The sequence below is a fragment of the Oryx dammah genome, unplaced genomic scaffold, assembly GCF_014754425.2.
Source record: "Oryx dammah isolate SB20612 unplaced genomic scaffold, SCBI_Odam_1.1 HiC_scaffold_18, whole genome shotgun sequence".
In the NCBI taxonomy this organism is placed as follows: domain Eukaryota; kingdom Metazoa; phylum Chordata; class Mammalia; order Artiodactyla; family Bovidae; genus Oryx; species Oryx dammah.
The window spans coordinates 88,288,677-88,307,477 of record NW_024070202.1 but is presented as its reverse complement, the minus strand read 5'-3'; the positions used below and the strand labels follow the sequence as shown (position 1 = coordinate 88,307,477).

At 40.2% G+C, this 18,801-nt stretch overlaps 1 protein-coding gene across 2 annotated transcripts in view; it reads left to right on the top strand.

The window, feature by feature from the left end:
- Positions 1 to 716: 716 nt before the first annotated feature.
- The window catches only part of WASL (WASP like actin nucleation promoting factor), an 84,224-nt gene continuing 66,139 nt past the window's right edge, over positions 717 to 18,801 (top strand). For both annotated transcript variants that reach the window (XM_040259558.1, XM_040259557.1), the window contains exon 1: positions 717 to 1,288. In XM_040259558.1, the coding sequence (XP_040115492.1) occupies positions 1,172 to 1,288 (117 nt within the window). In that variant the 5' untranslated portion in view covers positions 717 to 1,171. The remainder of the gene's footprint in view (positions 1,289 to 18,801) is intronic.

The following is an 18,801-nucleotide window of genomic DNA, read 5'->3' as shown; positions in this document are numbered from 1 at the left end:
ATTTTTCTGAGTGACATCTCTAAATGGGTACATTCATTTTGGATAAAAAGAAAACAAGGCCTTTGGTGTTTGAGAGAAAGAAAAACACGAGGAGGGGAAAAAGAAATATTTTTCAATTCATAAAACATCAGGGAAATGTGTGGAGGACCCATAGAGAAACGAACCCAAACGGCAATGTTACAAATATATGTATCCTTTTGAGAAATACCAGCGGACAGTAGACACCTTTTCTAAGTGCCTTTGCTTTTTAGGAACGTCCATCAGCAAGGTCTCTTCCACAATCCTGGCAGAGGCCTGTTCATCCATTTCCACTGTTGAAGTCGGGACAAAATCTGAGAAACCGCAGGCACCTGCGGCTCTGAACGAACGAACTGGCGAGGAACACAGGAAAGGGCGTCTCTTCTCTGATTTTCTGTCTCCAGCTTCCAGAACTTTCTGACAGGAGCTCGAAAATCTTTTTTCTCGTGTCTCAGAAAAAAGCTATTTCGGGGACGGAGACCAGGGTCTGCACTGACGCTCCGCAAAGGTGTGCGTCTCAGAAGAGGGGATGACAGCTCGCTGGCGGAGACGAGCCACCTCCCCTCTTCAAGCCTCTGTAGAAGACGACTATCCGAGGAACGAGTTCGGACGCCAAAGCCTGCGACGGACCCACAACCCCGCGTCAGACCGCAGAGCGCCCGTAGCCCGCGCCTCAGCCGGAAGTGGGCGTGGCCTCGGGCCGGCTAGGCGAAGCCAGGCGCGGCGTGGGGAGGTGGGGTTCCTCCCGGGGCCCGGCCCGCAGCCGCGCGTTTCCGGCGCGCTCCCCCGCGCCTCGCGTCCTGTGGTCTCGCCCGTACCCCGCTGCCATGTTGGATTGTGAGGCCGTTGCCGCCGCCGCCACTGCCGCCGAAGGAAGGTTGGGGGAGGAGTTGGGAGTTTAGCGCAGTCGCCGGAGTGCGAGGACAACGACCATCCGGCCAGAGCCTACCCCGGCGGGAACGGGGAGCTTCCCTTTCTCACAGCGGCCCGCCGTCGGCTCCTCCTTCCGTGGCCTCCTCCCTGCGCCGGAGGAGCTGCGAGATGCTACGCCTCTGAATCCCCTCCTCCCGCCCCTGTCACCCAGAAGGGGAACGAGCGCTCGCCCACTCGCCGGAGGAGACGGCCCTGGCCTCCCTACCCCGCCGGCGAAACCATGAGCTCCGGCCAGCAGCAGCCGCCGCCGCCGCGGAGGGTCACCAATGTGGGGTCCCTGCTGCTCACCCCGCAGGAGAATGAGTCCCTCTTCACCTTCCTCGGCAAGAAATGTGTGGTCAGTGGCTGAGACTCGCATCGCCGCCCCGACCTTAGCCTCCCGGGCCCGGGAGGGAGCGCCGGGAGGTGGGAGTGGGGAAGGAGGCGGGAGCGGCGCGGGGAGGATCGCACTGCTGGCCAGGCCTTTCTCTGACCCGGCTTCCTGAGTGCGGGCAGTGCGGGCCGGAGGCCGCCTCCCGGACCTGCCCGGGGAGCAGGGAAGTGTCAGGTCCGCAGGCCTGTCCTGGAGCCCTGCTCGCTCGGACCCGGGTCCGTGCCTCTCCTGCAGGTTCAGACTTTACTGTCAGGCCTCGCGGGGATCTTTTTATAGGAGCTGCTTGATCGTAGTAACTGGGCTCCTGGACTGGCTCTCGCTTCTCCTCCTACGACCCCGATGTGGGGGTACTTTCCTTCACAATGCCATTGGTTTCAGGAGTGGGTGTGGATCGGGGACCGAAACCCAGATATGAATGAATCGGGCCGTAAGGTCGTCTTTTATTCTTCCTTGAGGATCTCAGGAAAGAATGAAGTCGAGTGCATCGGTTTAGAACGAGGGGCAGGTAATGCTGCTGCTCCCCACTGCAGAGAAATGAGGTTTATTTCTCCAGCAGTCTCGCTCAGGCCTGGTTTCTCTCCTCTCCACTGTTTTTGTTGTTGTTTGCATTGGTGGGAGATGCTGCTCTCCCAGAACCAAGCTCAGGGGAACCGCGATCTCCAGCAGTTCTTGGCCTTTTGGGATCTGAGAATGGGTCTTAGGTCGGTGCTGTGCGGCCTGTTCCAACTCCAGATGGCCGGTTGGAGCCAGCAGCTCTGCTGTGGGAAGGGGAATGTGTTGTTGACGGAAGCATTCATTACATTGGCTGCTGGCGCTTCTGGGGGTGGGGAGGTTGTGCTCTGTGGGGTAGGCCCTGTCAGCCTGCATCTTACTGGGGTGGCCGAGTTGAGCTGTGGTTGAGATTGTTGAAACGCTGTTCAGGTCTGTTTCTCCCCACTTTACTGGTTAACACCTGCAGAGTCTGTGCCACTGGCCCCCCGGAACCACCGAGGGAAATGTCAACAGAGCTGTACCTTTTACAGCTTTCCTTCTAATGTTAAATGTGTCACCCAGACTGCACCTGCTTGTTTAAGAAGTTAGGATTAGACAAGTTCTGGGACGTTACTAGATTAATTGTTAACTTTCTAGAAGTTTACCCTTTGTATCCTGTTCCACCTGGTAAGAGATTGAATCATTACGTTACGTGCAGATGTGTTTCGTATTTCAAAAGTTAGACCTGATTAGAATTAAAAAGGTGCCTTAGAATCAGGATTTGGGAAAACAGTTTTGAAGACAGTCAAGCCCCCTCTTCACTCTCCCCACACACTTTTTAAACAAACAAGATAGCCGGTGAGCCCTCTGTCTCACGGCAATTTAGTAATGTAACCGGAACTAGAAAAGCAGGACTCCTGATGCCTGTTGTGTTTTACTTTCCACTACATCATGTTGTTTTAGAAGTTTTTTTCTTACTTGTTATTTATTTAAAACTGGTGTTAAAGGAATAATCACTTTTTTTTTTTCACCAGAAGCTGATACAATTAAGGTGTAAGATTCTTAAAGCAGCCCTAATTTGTGCATATTTTCAACTTAGGAAAATCTCCAGCAATTTAAATGTGACATTATCTGCAAATGAAAAGTTGTTTAAAAAGATTTTCTGGTATACTACTTATGTTATATAATCTGTCTCAGAAAAGGAGGTAGTTGTACTATGTGTTACATACCAGACACATTAAGCAGGGAGGGTCATTACCTTTATACACAAGCATACTGACTAATTGCTCTGTATTTCCTATAATGTTTACTGGTGTCAAAGAAATGACAGACGTGTAAGAATACAGCAATAAAGAATGGATTTCTGTCATTTAGAACCACACTGTTGGAGTTACCTGCTCTTGTTGTATGAAATGGTTGCAAAGATTAATATTTGAAGTCTCCAATTATTAGACAGTAAAGAATGAGATCTTAATTTCTGGAACAGTTCCTCTCCCCCCTTTGCTGACTGTGCAGTATTTTGTACATTACTGAAATATTTTGTCTTATTAAAAAAAAATCATGCAGTGAGATTTACAGGTCAGACCAAATTTGTTAAGCAAGAAGTGCATTCAGAGCTCTAAGAATTCTCAAGAAAATGAAGCTGGAGTAGTTATAGTCCTAGCTCTCAAGGAGTTTCATTCCTTCTTTCACTCAGCAAATCAATATTGAGTAGCAAAGAGTCGGACACAACTGGGCGACTTCACTTTCTTTCTATAATTCCTTTTGGAGAAGGAAATGGCAACCCACTCCAGTGTTCTTGCCTAGAGAGTCCTATGAACAGAGGGGCCTGGTGGGCTACAGTCTATGGGGTTGCAAAGAGTCAGACAGGACTAAGCAACTAATACACACACACAGCTAATTGTTGAGGTCAAAATCAGAGTTGATGTGTCCCCTCAGGGAGCTTAACTTAATTTAGAGAAAGAAACTAATTGTGTAAACTGCTAAGTATGTGAGTACTTCACAGTGACTGGTAAGACACTGCATGTTAATGGAAAATATCCTGGGTTTGTAATCAGCAGTCCGGGGTTTAAATTCGTAGTTTCAATTTGGATAAGTTTCTTAAGCCCCCTGTCCTAGAACTGGTTTTCTCATTTCTAGAATAGGGATACATCTCATTGGATGGTTGTATCAGAAGGGCTGTGCATAAATATGTGGATGTTGTTATTTTTATAAAGGTTTAGGAGATCACAAGAGAGGATGAGTAAAAGCATTTTAGAATGGTCAGTACTCGAATATTTAAGTCTAGAAAGTATAGTTGTCATTCAGTGCTCAAGTCCCTGTCAGTCAGTCCTTCATATCTAGAAATTTGGAGGGTCAACTGATCCCCCCAGGTTGTGAGAAGTATGAAACAGCTTGGGAATTCAGGGGACCTACTGATAGTATGTTATGGAGCAAGAAGGGTTCTCAGGTTTACATATGTGTTGGAATCATTGGGAGATTATTACAAATGTGTATGGCTAGGTCGGATTCCTAGATAATATTCAGGTTCGTTGGTCTGAGGTGGAACTTGGGCATTTCTGTTTTTAGCAAGCTTAATAGAGACTAAGTTACATCACAGTTTGAGAATCACTGCTGAAATTCACAGTTTTCTAATAGGGTGATCCTGAAGCACATTGGAAATGTTAATAGGTTTTCCCTCAATTTTTGGCCCATATTCTCTGAGTTATTAAATTAAGTTGAGCTCTTTCAGGATGCCATTTCTCTATCCCCTTAAAATAACAATGCATGTTTCATAGATGTGGATGTAAGAGAGATGCAGTTGAGGAAGTATTGCACTGATTAGTGGTATGCCACAAGATCAGGTTTGACTTTTAAAGTTCGAGGAGGAAGGTGGAGTCACTATAGAAGGATTGGAGGCAAAGGAGGTCAGATACATGTTTACAATAAGCTCCATGAAATATGATGAGGGTATGAGTTAAACCAGTGCTGGTGGGGTCAAGGACAAAAAGACTCCCAATATAATTTCATCCCCCTTAGAGGGCATGAGAGGAGGAAACTGGGGAAGAGGCACGTATAAAACAATCGGCAGAGAAAGTATGTAGAAACGTGTGTGTCACTATGTGTAAATATGCCTAGATGTTAGTGAAACTCTAAGTTGGTGATTGTTTTCATGGAGGATGTGACTCTTCAGTAAATCTATAGTTTTACCACAGTTTTTAAAAATAGATTTTGAGAAAGCTGAGGTTTCATTTAAAGCCATATGTAAATATATAAATACATGTTAATATACTTTTACATAAAGTTAATAGTTCTGATGCTGTTCATAGCTGTTAGTATTTTCTTAGAACAATTAAGAAGGGTTAAACACAAGATCATTAGGTCTTGTTTTGTTGTTAGTTCTTTTGCCTTTCATGTCATATGATTCATTATTTTCTATAAAGAGTATAGCCATCTTGCCAAGAAGAGGTAAATATGTATATATGTTCCTTATTCAAGGACGATATTAAGAATTGGGGAAAAAACAAAACCTATACTATCTCTCAGCAACCATCTCCCATTTGGATTGGGGTTAGAAATGTTATTGACTGCTCCCATTCCCTGCATATTCACTTGGTTTGTTTTCAAGGTTTAGTGATATTTAAGAAATTTTAATTAACTAATTTTAATATTTATTTATGTATTTATTTTTAGTTCCTTAGCACTTGCTTTAACTTGCTTATTATAGTCTTTTAATTTTTGTGTATTTTTTTTCTCACCCTGTATGCAATTCTGTGAGAATAGACTTTACATCTACAGTCTTACATAATTTTGATAATAACCAGCATATAGATTACTGCATACTTCTTGATTGCAAAATTAAAATAGTTAACTTGTATACTCCTTAGTTCATTCAGCATTTCTCATTGCTTGATCAGGTTGTTAAAACCTTCAGTTTCTAATGCGCATGGTATCTGGACTTTTGTCTTCATTTATTAGGAGAATAAAGCAGTTTAATTCTTCTGCTTAACTAGGATGGTTGGTAGCAGTAGCTGTCCAACAGTTAACTTTGTTTCTGTTCTAAATTCATAAATAGGTTTAGAGGGAGAGGTGCCTAGAGAGATCATTGTCTTGATGAAGGCCTAAATTGAGGCAGTCCCAGAGGGAAGTTAGTTCTGGGACTATATTTTACCTTGAGTTTTATGTTAGAAGGGAAAAGGTTAAAATTCATGGGATTTGGATTTGGAAGAGACAAAGACAGGAAGACAACCTAAGCTAATGAAGAGGAAAAAAGGTGAAAACAAAAGTGAATTTCATACAGGATAGGCTGTAAGCACAGGAGATTTAGAAGAATCCAGCAGATCTGGGTTTATCTTAGCTCTGTAGTATAGGCAGACTTCTTCACAAGGATAAGCCTTGGTGTGTATATTTGTAAAATGAACTTAGCCAACGATTTCAGAGATTTCAATGATGTGTATAAAGCAGTTAGAATGCCTGCCACTTATAAAGTGTTTTGGGAGTTCAGAGAAGCATGTGAAAGAATGTTGTCATTAATACTGTTGACTACTTGGTTTAGATTTCTTGTTACTGATAGGGAGGTTTTAAAGTAAAATCTTGAACTCTATATTACATTTGTTTTGATTTAGGTAAATTAATACTAACATTTTGGCTGAAAGTCAGTACATTATAGAGTATGTAAATAAGAGTTAAGCAGCAGCTGAAACAAATCTATTTGGCAAATTTCTGGGTAACCTTAGCCCTTCTGGTTGCTGACCGGAAAGGGAAGAGGGGATACTTGTATAAGAGGAGTTCCTGGGTTTTAGTCCACACTCTGCCACTGATTAATTATGAATGTGAAAAAGAATCTCCATCTTCCTAACTTTTCTGACCACTTTCCTGATCTGAAACTGAGTGGTTGGACAGAACACCCCACAGTCTTTCCACCTTTAATGTTCTACCACTCTAAATATTCTAGTTGCCAGGGACTCTAGCAGAGAAAGATCAGCCCTTCTGTTAACCTTGGCATATTTCTGTTTTGCACAGTGGAGACAAAGATAATATACATCTAAGTGCAAGGTAGATTATCTAAGTGCAAGGTAGATCATTTCATTGCAGATTCCCATTTCTAACTCACTTTTTCTTTAGCGTCACAATTTAATAGGCATTTTACCTCAGAAAGACCAGGGTTAACAGAATTAATCAGCATTAGTAATGGAATAATCAGCTCTTAACTTTGAATTATTATTATTTTAAGTACAAGGGATTTTTATATTACTATAAGTATGCCTTTTAATTAAGATGGAGTTACCAATTCCAATATTTTGTTAACCAATTCCATCTAGAACCTTATTTCTTACATGACACTGTATTAGTGATATGATAGTTTGATATTACCCTTTATGGCTTATTATCTAAGGTTAAAAATAATTTGCCTTTTTTCCCTTTCAGTTTTTAGTTTTTAAGTGTTAGACGCAATAGTCATAGTGAACTGACTTGGTTACTTTAGGGAGACTAAAAGTTGAGGTTTATAAGAGCAGGTAAGAGTTCAGTTTCATTGTAAATATTCTGAGAGTCATAGCTTTGATCTAACAGATTAGAACTCAGCATTATTAATATCACTGTAAAGATTCTGGAGGCAAAACAAGTTCATAAAGTCTTGTCCAGACTAATATATATTGCTAACATAAATAAAATTCTTACTGCCATGTGAGTGAATGATCTGCTATTTTTTAAGTGTTAAATGTTGTTTACTAATTAGAAAATGTTTGGAGTCTTTGACTATATTCATAAATGTAGTGTAACAAAAATGTATTCTGTTTTTATTTATTGTATTTACATCAGTATTCTTGGAAGTAATAGAGGGTTACATCATTATAGTTTAATATAAGAGAGTAAAATTATTAGGAAACACCAGTTTCACTTTATGATGTGTTATAAAGGAATTTATGACTTTTTTTCTTTAAGAGACCAAATAACTGGTGTAATGTGGAGGAGGTGGATCTAAAAAAGTTCTCTTTAGAAAATAGAATCCAATGAAACGTTTGGAGTAACTTCATATTTCAGTATGGTATGACTGACTGTTATAATAGTTTAATTGTTTTCAGTGTCCTTGGCTCCTCAGTTTGTCTGCCATGGTGATTTTGCTTTTTAACTTATTTTTTACTTGACCTGAAGATTGCTATAGAAATCTATCTCTGTAAAAGGAGTACTCATTAAAGACCAGGTAAATTGAAACAAAGAGAAATACAGAAGACATCTGGGAAAATAAAATGCCTTAAAAAAATTATCATCAAACAAATACACAGTAACTTTAGGACAACTAAGTGTTTTAAAGTTAAAACTTTTATATTAAACTTGGAGAAGCTAAAAGTATCTAGTATTTTTAAGTGTTAAAATAGAAGTGAGGTTGTTTATCATTTGTTTGGTTCCAAAATAAATTTAAGTGAAATTCTCTCTCTGTACTGAAATACCTAAGAAATTTCATAGTAGTAAAGGAGCGGATTGATTTGTATGCAGTGCATGAAGCTAATCAAATGAGTTCCTCTATTTTTATTAATAAAATATCATCATGATCAAGAATCAGGGACTTGCCTCAGTATCTTGGAATACATGAAAAGGGTAAGGAAGATGTAGTCCTTACCTCTTAGTTCTTTACTAAGTAGTCAGGGAAGACAAAAATTATGCACATAAAGATAGTTTTGCAAGCCAGTGTAAAGTTTTGAATATTAGAAGAAGTAGGTATATCACTGTGAGTTTTAATACATCATTATGGGGCTTGAGATGATGTCTTGAGTGGCCTGTAGAATTTGTGTCAGTACAGGAAGCCACTCAGTTCAAGTGTAGGGAAATGTGTGAGCAACTATGGAGTAGAAAATTTGCAGGGAGTATTTGAAAATACTGAATAGACTGGCTTGGCTAGAATTGAGAATGGTATTTGCTTGAGGAGATACTCAATGATAAGTCTGAAGGATAAATTGCAGCCAGATTTTAGAGAAGACCTTGAATGTCAGACCTAGGGATTGAGCTTTAGTCCCTAACTAGGGAGAAGTCATGCTCCCCAGGTGGCACAGTCCCAATGAATCTGCCTGCCAGTGCAGGAGAAGGAAGAGATGTGGGATTGATCCTTGGGTCGGGAAGGTCCCCTGGTGGAGGAAATGGCAACTTGCTCCAGTATTCTTGCCTGGGAAGTTCCATGGACAGAGGAGCCTGGAGGGCTACAGTCCATGGGGCCACAAGGAGTCGGACACGACTGAGCGACTGAACATATAATTGAACATGTATAAAGGAAGAAGTCACAAAGATTTTGACTCAGTGTCAAGATAGGAAGTATCTCGAGATGGGAAAAACTGGAAATTCTTATTCATAATAAGAATACTTGAGTAACACTTTGTGGTGGTGATTTAGTCGCTAAGTCTTGTCTGACTCTTGCAATCCCATGGACTGTAGCCTGCCGGGCTCCTATATCCATGGGATCTCACAGGCAAGAATAGTGGAGTGAGTTGCCATTTCCTTCTCCAGGGGATCTTCCCAACCAAGGCATCAAACCCGTGTCTCTCACATTGCAGGTGTATTCTTTACTGCTTAGCCACCAGGGAAGTTCCTGAGCTTTAACATTTACTAAATATTTTCTTATTCATTATCTTAGCAGACCAGACCTGGCCTGGCTAAGGAACCTGAATTGTAGTGACATCTAGAACAGAAAAAGGATGAGTAAATACTTGGCCTTAGTTCTCATGGCGGATACCACCTATCACTCACAGCGATTTTTCCTACTTTGTCACGATGGGGTTTCTGATTCCAAAGCTTTGGAATGGAACTAGATTTCATGGACAGTGATCCTGGACTGACTGATAGTGGCTGCGTGTAGGAATACACTGAGTGAATCAGAACGTGAATTCAAGATGACAACAGAACCTCCTTGTGGAAATGGCTCGATAGTAGAAATTGTAGGATTAGAGCTGTTGGAATCCTTTGTGTAATGTTTATTATCAGGCCTTAGGAGTGGAAGTAGATCTGTGAAGGTGTCAGTGTCTGTGAAGATAAAGAGGTATGCAGTCTAGCCCATATTTGACTTGACCAGCATTTGATGAATTTCAGTAAGGAGTTTAAAGGGAAGAAAGATGCTTTCTTTATAAATTACCAGAAAATGGTATTCTGCAGGTTAACTTTTTCACTTATATTCTGTATTTTTCAGATATTGGCCGTGCTCATTTATATTGGCTGCACCCTTTTAATTACTGCAGCATATATTTCATGTATTCCTTATAGCTTACTAACCTCTGTGACAGTTTTCTAGGGCTTGTGTAACAGGATGCCACAAACTGTGTGGCTTCTCTCACATTTTTAGAGGCTAGAAGTCCAAAATCAAGGTGTTGGCAGGATTGGTTCCTTTTGGCAGCCCTGAGAGAGGATCTGTCCCATACATCTCCTAGCTTCCGGCATCTGCTGACCATTCTTTATATTCTTTGGCTTATACTTTGATCACTCCAGTCTCTACCTGTGTAATCATCAGAGGATTCTCTTTTTGTTCTCTACTTGTCTGTTTCTCTGTCGTCTTTTTGTGTGAGGAAACCAGTTATTGGACTAGTGTCAGCCCTGAAAAATCTCTTTTGATATATGGTCATGTTCACAGATAAACAGGGGTTAGGGTTAGTACATCAGTGTATTTTTTTAGGGAGACACACAGTTCAATTCAAAACCATGGGTACTTTTACTTTCCAAGCTTTTGCCTTTGAAAACAGTGTTGTAATGAAGATTCAAATATTATTTCTGTGTATCCTTTCCAGGTATTTCTATAGAGTAAACTCTAAGAAATGAAGTCAGAGAGCATGAGCATTAAAAAATAGTAACGGATACTGCTGAATTGTCTTCCAAAACAGTTACTATGAAACTGTCTAGTCACATCAACATTAGAGTTTAAAATGTTTTTTGCATTTGACCATTTCACTGGTGAAAAAAATTGCATTGTTTGATTTGTAGTTTCTGAAGAAGTTATCTTTTTGAGTCTGTTGGTCATTTATATTTCTTCTGTAATTAGCTGTTATTGTCTTTAGACCATTTTCCTATTGAATTATTTGCTTTTTTTTAGTGACCTGAGAACTATTTAGGAATAGTAATTTTATAGTACAGTATTTTTCAGCAGTCATCATTTTATTTTTTGACAGAAATGGTTTTGGTCATTGCGTAGGTTTTTAATATTGTGTAGTTAAATGTGATAGTCTTTCAAGTGTATCAAGTTTTTATTTAACACTGGCTTAGTTCAGAATTACAAGAATATTTACTCGTATTTTCCTAGTACATCTATTGTTTTATTTTATACCTATTTGATCTTTCCGGAAGTGACTTTGGAAAACGAGTCGTAGAAATCTAGTATTACGTTTTTATAATACAAATGGCCACAACGCTACTTATTGAGCAGTTCATTTTTTCATACCTATTTGAAATGCTATCCCAGTAATTTACCATATTATCAGATGTACTTAGCTCCATTTCTGCATTCTTTTTTTTTTTAAATTTTTTTGTCAGTGTATAGAATTTTTAGTATAGCTTTATAACGATGATACAGTTTGATTAGTTTTAAGTCCCTCATTGGGCTTCACTGGTGACTCAGACGGTAAAGAATCTGCCTGTATTGTGGGAGACCTGGCTTTGATCCCTGGATTGGAAGATCCCCTGGAGAAGGGCATGGCAACCCCCTCCAGTATTCTTGCCTGGAGAATCTCCATGGACAGAGGAGCCTGGCGGGCTACAGTCCATGGGTCATTCAAAGAGTTAGATACGACTGAGTGACTAAGCACAGCATACAAGTCCCTCATTACTCTCCTTGTCAATATTTTCTAGCTGTTTTATGTGCCTATGTTGTTTTTCAGTCACTAAGTCATTTCTGATTCTTTGCAGCCCCATGAACTGCAACACAACAAGCTTCCCTGTCCTTTACTGTCTCCCTGAGTTTGCTCAGATTCATATCCCGAGTCAGTGATGCTATCTTAACAGTCTCATTCTCTGCCATCCTCTACTCTTCCTGCACTCAATCTTTCCCAAGCATTAGGGTCTTTTCCAGTGAGTCAGGTCTTCCCATCAGGTGGCCAATGTATTAGAGCTTCAGTTTCAGCATCAGTCCTTCCAGTGAATATTCAGGACTGATTTCCTTTAGGATTGACTGGTTTAATCTCTTTTCAGTCCAAAGAACTCTCAAGAGTCTTCTCCAGCACTACAGTTTGAAAGCATCTGTGCTTTGGCTTTCAGCCTTCTTTATTGTCCATCTCTCACATCTGTATGTGACCACTGGAAAAACCATAGCTTTCACTGGATGGACCTTTGTTGGTAAAGTAATGTCTCTGCTTTTTAATATGCTGTTTAGGTTTGTCATAGCTTTTCTTCCAAGAAGCAAGCGTCTTAATTTCATGGTTACAGTTACTGCCTGCAGTGATTTTTGAGCCCAAGAAAATAAAATCTGTCACTGCTTCCACTTTTCTATTTGCTATGAAGTGATGTGACCGGATGCCATGATCTTAGATTTATGAATGTTGAGTTTCAGGCCAGGTTTTTCACTTTCTTTCACCTTCATCAAGAAGCTCTTTAGTTCCTCTTTACTTTCTGCTGTTAGAGTAGAATCATCTGCTGTATGAGGTTGTTGATATTTCTCCTGGCAATCTGGATTCCAGCTTGTTATTCATCCAGAATTTCCTATGATGTACTCTGCATAGAAGTTAAATAAGCAGGGTGACATATACAGCCTTCACATATACAGTTCAGTCGCTCAGTTGTGTCTGACTCTTTGCGACCCCATGAACCACAGCATGCCAGACCTCCCTGTCCATCACCAACTCCTGGAGTTTACCCAGACTCATGTCTGTTGAGTTAGTGATGCCATCTCACCATCTCATACTCTGTCGTCCCCTTCTCCTCCTGCCCTCAATCTTTCCCAGCATCAAGGTCTTTCCAGATGAGTCAGTTCTTTGCCTCAGGTGGCCAAAGTATTGGAGTTTCAGCTTCAACATCAGTCCTACCAATGAACACCCAGGACTGATCTCCTTTAGAATGGAGTGGTTGGATCTCCTTGCAGTCCAAGGGACTCTCAAGAATCTTCTCCAACATCACAGTTCAAAAGCATCAATTCTTCGGTGCTCAGCTTTCTTTATAGTCCAACTGTCACATCCATACATGACTATTGGAAAAACCATAGCCTTGACCAGATGACCTTTGTTGACAAAGTAATGTCTGTTTCTTCATATGCTGTATAGGTTGGTCATTTGAAAAGACCCTGATGCTGGGAAAGATTGAGGGCAGGAGGAAAAGGGGACGACAGAAGATGAGATGATAGGATGGCATCACTGACTCAATGGACATGGGTTCGGGTGAACTCTGGGAGTTGGTGATGGACAGGGAGGCCTGGCGTGCTGTGGTTCATGGGGTTGCAAAGAGTCAGACATGACTGAGCAACTGAACTGAACTAGGTTGGTCATAACTTTCTTCCAAGGAGTAAGCGTCTTTTAATTTCATGGCTGCAGTCACTATCTGCAGTGATTTTGGAGCCCAAAAAATAAAGCCACTGTTACCCCATCTATTTGCCATGAAGTGATGGGACCAGATGCCATGATCTTTGTTTTCTGAATGTTGAGCTTTAAGCCAACTTTTCCACTCTCCTTTTTCACTTTCTTCAAGAGGCTCTTTAGTTCTTCTTCACTTTCTACCATAAGGGTGGTGTCATCTGCATATCTGAGGTTATTTTCTCCCGGCAGTCTTGATTCCAGCTTGTGCTTCCTCCATCCCAGCATTTCTCATGATGTACTCTGCATATAAGTTAAATAAGCAGGGTGACAATATACAGCCTTGACGTACTCCTTTTCCTATTTGGAACCAGTCTGTTGTGCCATGTCCAGTTCTAACTGTTGCTTCCTGGCCTGCATACAGATTTCTCAAGAGGCAGGTCAGGTGGTCTGGTATTCCCATCTCTTTCAGAATTTTCCACAGTTTATTGTGATCCACACAGTCAAAGGCTTTGGCATAGTCAGTAAAGGAGAAATAAATGTTTTTCTGGAACTCTCTTGCTTTTTTGATGATCCAGCAAATGTTGGCAATTTGATCTCTGGTTCCTCTGCCTTTTCTAAAACAAGCTTGAACATCTGGAAGTTCATGGTTCAAGTATTGCCGAAGCCTGGCTTGGAGAATTTTGAGCATTACTTCATTAGCATGTGAGATGAGTGCAATTGTGCGGTAGTTTGAACATTCTTTGGCATCGCTTTTCTTTGGGATTGGAATGAAAAGTGACCTTTTCCAATCCTGTGGCCATTGGTGAGTTTTCCAAATTTGCTGACATACTGAGTGCAGCACTTTCACAGCATCATCCTTTAGGATTTGCAATAGCTCAACTGGAATTCCATCACCTTCACTAGCTTTGTTCGTAGTGATACTTCCTAAGGCCCACTTGACTTCACATTCCAGGATGTCTGGCTCTAGGTGAGTGATCACACCATCGTGATTATCAGAGTCATGAAGGTATTTTTTATACAGTTCTTCTGTGTATTCTTGCCACCTCTTCTTAATATCTTCTGCTTCTGTTAGGTCCGTACCATTTCTATCCTTTATTGAGCCCATCTTTGCATGAAATGTTCCCTTAGTATCTCTAATTTTCTTGAAGAGAACTCCAGTCTTTCCTATTCTATTGTTTTCCTCTATTTCTTTGCATTGCTTGCTGAGGAAGGCTTTCTTATCTCTCCTTGGTATTCTTTGGAACTCTGCATTCAAATGGGTATATCTTTCCTTTTCTCCTTTGCTTTTTGCTTCTCTTCTTTTCACAGCTATTTGTAAGGCCTCCCCAGACAGCTGTTTTGCTTTTTTGCATTTCTTTTGATATATACAGCCTTTCCTAATTTTCAACCAGTCAGTTGTTCCATATCTAGTTCTAACTATTGCTTCTTGACCTGCATACAGGTTTCTCAGGAGGCAGGCGGTCTGGTATTCCCATCTGTTTAAGAATTTTTCAGTTTGTTGTGATCCACACAGTCAAAGGCTTTAGCGTAGTCAATGAAGTAGATTTTTTCTGGAATTCCCTTGACTTTTCTGTGATGCAGTGAATGTTGGCAATTTGATCTCTGGTTCCTCTGCGTTTTCGAAACCCAGCTTGTCCATCTGGAAGTTCTTGGTTCATGTACTCCTGAAGCCTAGCTTGAAGGTTTTTCGCATACCTTTAGTAGCATTCAAAGTGAATTATGTGCGTGTACTTGGTACTTTTTTCCTGACTTTGCCTCCCACCCCATCTCCCATCAAAAAATATTTGCTTTAAAATAGCTTTGGATTCGTCAATTAATTTAGGAAAAATTGGCTTAGTGAGGATTTCCATTGGAAAGCAAGTCTTTTTAAAAAAAATTTCCTTATTTCCTTCCATAGTTATATAATTTTCATATTGTGTGTATGTGCACGCTCAGGTGCGTCTGACTTTTTTTGACCCCATGGACTGTAAGCCCACGAGGCTTCTCTGCCAGTGGGGATTTTCCAGGCAAAAATACTGGAGTGGGTCACCATTTCTTCCTCCAGGGGATCTGCCTGACCCAGGTCAAACCTGTGTTCCCTGCGGCCCCTAAGTTGGCAGGCAGATTCTTTACCACTGAGCCACCTGGGAAGCCCCCACATCAAGTGTACTAGCCATCAAATTTTTTTTTTAATTTTAGGTACAAAAACGATCCCAGTTATACTCATTGTTAAAAAATACACATGCACACAATGACTATATGGAATTAAAAGGTAAAATAGCCTTTTTATACTTCTCATCTCCTAATATAATTAGTCTCCATAGAAAGTTCTCAAGGATTTGACATGTCTCTTTTCTTTCCCTTTTATTTGTAGGTATGTGTATCAATGCATGTTTGCACTTTACCTGTAAAGAGTCTGTTATTATGAGATACATATAAATTTACCTCATGCCCTTATTTTTAACCATCTTTATTATAGAAACTTTTAAACATATGCAAATTATAAAATAGGATATTGGGTATCAATTCATGCTAGTCTTGTTTGCTTTATATCTTCAGTCACTTTTTTCTTTCCTGTGTTATTTGGAAATAAATAGACAGTATATAATTTTCTTTTTCTTAATTAGTCTGGCTAGAGGTATGTTAATTGATTTTCTTAACAAGACAGGTTTTAGTTTAACTGATTTCTGCTGTTTTTCTTGTTTTTTATTGATTTCTGTTCTGATTTTTTTTTTGTTTTCATTGAATTAAAATTGCTTTTCTTTTGTAAGGTGATAACTACTCAGGTTATTGATTTGAGACCTTTTTCTAACTTGGATAATTAGTACTGTATATTTTCTTGTAAATACTGCTTTACTGGCATCTCATGTATTGGATATGTTGTATTTTCATTTAATTTAAATTACTTTCTAATTTTCCTTTTCATTTCTTTGACGCACACATTTTCTCTTGCTGTTTTCTAGAAGCATGCAATTTAGTGTTCAAGTTTTAGGGATTTTCCAGATATCCTCCTGCTGCTGCTAAGTCCCTTCAGTCGTGTCCAACTCTGTGCGACCCCATAGACGGTAGCCCACCAGGCTCCCCTGTCCCTGGGATTCTCCAGGCAAGAACACTGGAGTGGGTTGCCATTTCCTTCTCCAATGCATGAAAGTGAAAAGTGAAAGTGAAGTCGCCCAGTCATGTCCGACTCTTAGCGACCCCATGGACTGCAGCCTACCAGGCTCCTCCATCCATGGGATTTTCCAGGCAAGAGTACTGGAGTAGGGTGCCATTGCCTTCTCTGATCCTTCTGCTACTGATTTCTAACTTAATTCCATTATGTTAGAAAATATTATGGATCCTTTTTATGTGTAAGAATATGTTTTAAATTGATGTTCCACGTGCACTTGAAAATGACATGTATTTCACTGTTGTTAGGTGCCGTGCTGCGTGCATGCTAAGTTGCTTTAGTTGTGTCTGACTCTGCAACCCTATGGCCTATAGCCCACAAGGCTCCTCTTCCTCTCTCCATGGAATTCTCTAAGCAAGAATACTGGAGTGGGTTGCCGTGCCCTTCCCCAGGGAATCTTCCCTGCCCAGGGATTGAACCTGTGTGTCTTAGCTTCTCCAGCATTGGCAGGTGGCTTCTTTACCACTAGCGCCATGGTGGAGTGTTCAGCAAATGTTAATTATATCAAGTTGATCAGTAGCATAGTTTAAGTCTTCTTTATCTTTACTGATTTTCTATCTACTTGCTCTTATCAATTTTGAGAGAAAGCTGTTAAATTCTTCCATTATTGTTATGAATTTCTCCTTGCAGTTATATCAGTTTCTCTTCATTTGTTTTGAGCCTGTTTATCATGAGCGTAAACATTACAACAGGTATGTCTTGTTGAAGAATTGACCATCATCATGAAATGACCTCCATTGTCTCTGACATACTTTCTTCTGAAATCAACTGTTATTGAAGCTTTCTTTTAGTTGGTGTTATAATCTTTTTTGGCATTATTTTTAATATTCTCATGTCTATGTACTTAAAATAGGCTTCATATATGCGGCACATAGTTAGGTTTTTCTTTTGAAGACCAGTCTGGTAATACTTACTTTGGATGTTTAGACCATTTACATTTAAATCATTATTGATATGATTGGATTTAAAATCTACCATCTTACTGCTTGCTTTCTGTTTGTCTCACGTCCTCTTTGTTCATTTTCTCTTTTTTCTGCCTTTTTTTAGATTGAGTTAGTAGTTTTTCCAAGTTTTCTTTTAATCTCGTTTTTTGGTTTATTGTAACTTTTGTTTTTGTAGTTGCTTTAGGGCTTATAGTGTATGTCTTTAACTTACTGTGGCCTGTGTTCAAAGGATATTTTATCACTTTTGAAAGAACTTTATATAATTGCACAATTCGATTTCTTCCCTTCAGGACATTGTGCTATATTGTTGCCATACATTTTACCTTTCAATTCCATGATACATTGTTATTTTGCTCTGATGATTTAAATATTTTTAAAGGTGATTTGGAAGTAAGAGGGGGGGAGTCTTGTATTTACCCACTTGTTATCATTTCTGTTATCTTTAATTGCATTGTGTAGATTCAGATTTCTTTCTGCTGTCAGTTTTCTTAAGTCCAAATATTTTTTCCCTCTCGCTCTCCTTCCCTCCCTCCCTGTCTCCCCTACTCTCCCCCCACCCCCCGCCCCCGAACATCTCTTATTGTACAGGTCTGCTGCTAATAAATTCTTACAGCTTTGTGCCTCTGAAAAAAATCTATATTTTTTAAATTTAATTTTATTTAGTGTTTTTTTCCTTTATTTATTTAACTGCTGGTTGTGCTGTTTGTTTCTGTGCCCAGGCTTTCTGTAGTTGCAGAGAGTGGGGTCTGCTCTCTAGTTGTGGTCGAGATTCTCATTTCAGTGGCTTCTCTTGTTGCAGAGCACAGGCTCTAGGGTAAGCGGCTTCAGGAGTTGCAGCTCACTGCCTCTAGAGTGTGCGGGCTTCGATAGTTGCAGTGCGTGTGTTTAGTTGCTCCATGCATGTGGAGTCTTCCTAGACCAGGGATCAAACGCTTGCATTGGCAACTGGGTTCCTATCCTTCATACCACCAGGGAAGTGAAAAACATCTAGTCTATATTTTGCCCTGCATCTTGAAAGATGTTTTCTCTGGATACATAATTCTACATTGGTAGGTTTTTTAAATTTCTATAAAATGTTGCTCCAGTGTCTTCTGATTTGCAGTTATTGCTGACAGGAATTCTACTGTTGTCATTTTCTTTAATCTTCTGTACACAGTGTGTCTTTTTTTCTCTGATTACTTTTAAGATTTTTCTCTTTATTACTGGTTTTAAGGACTCTGAATGTGCTTTTGCTATAGTTTTCTTATAATGTTGGGATTTCTTAAACTTCTTGGATATGTAAATTTATAATAAATTGATATCAAGTTTAGAAATTTTTCAGGCTTTTTTTCCCCCAATACCCACTCCCCCCACCAAAGAAAAGCTAACCTTCAAAAAAACTAGACTCATGTAAACTGCTTGAAGTTGCTGTAGACCTCAGTATTGTAGAGCTCATTTTTCTTTCTTTCCATCTCATTCTCACTG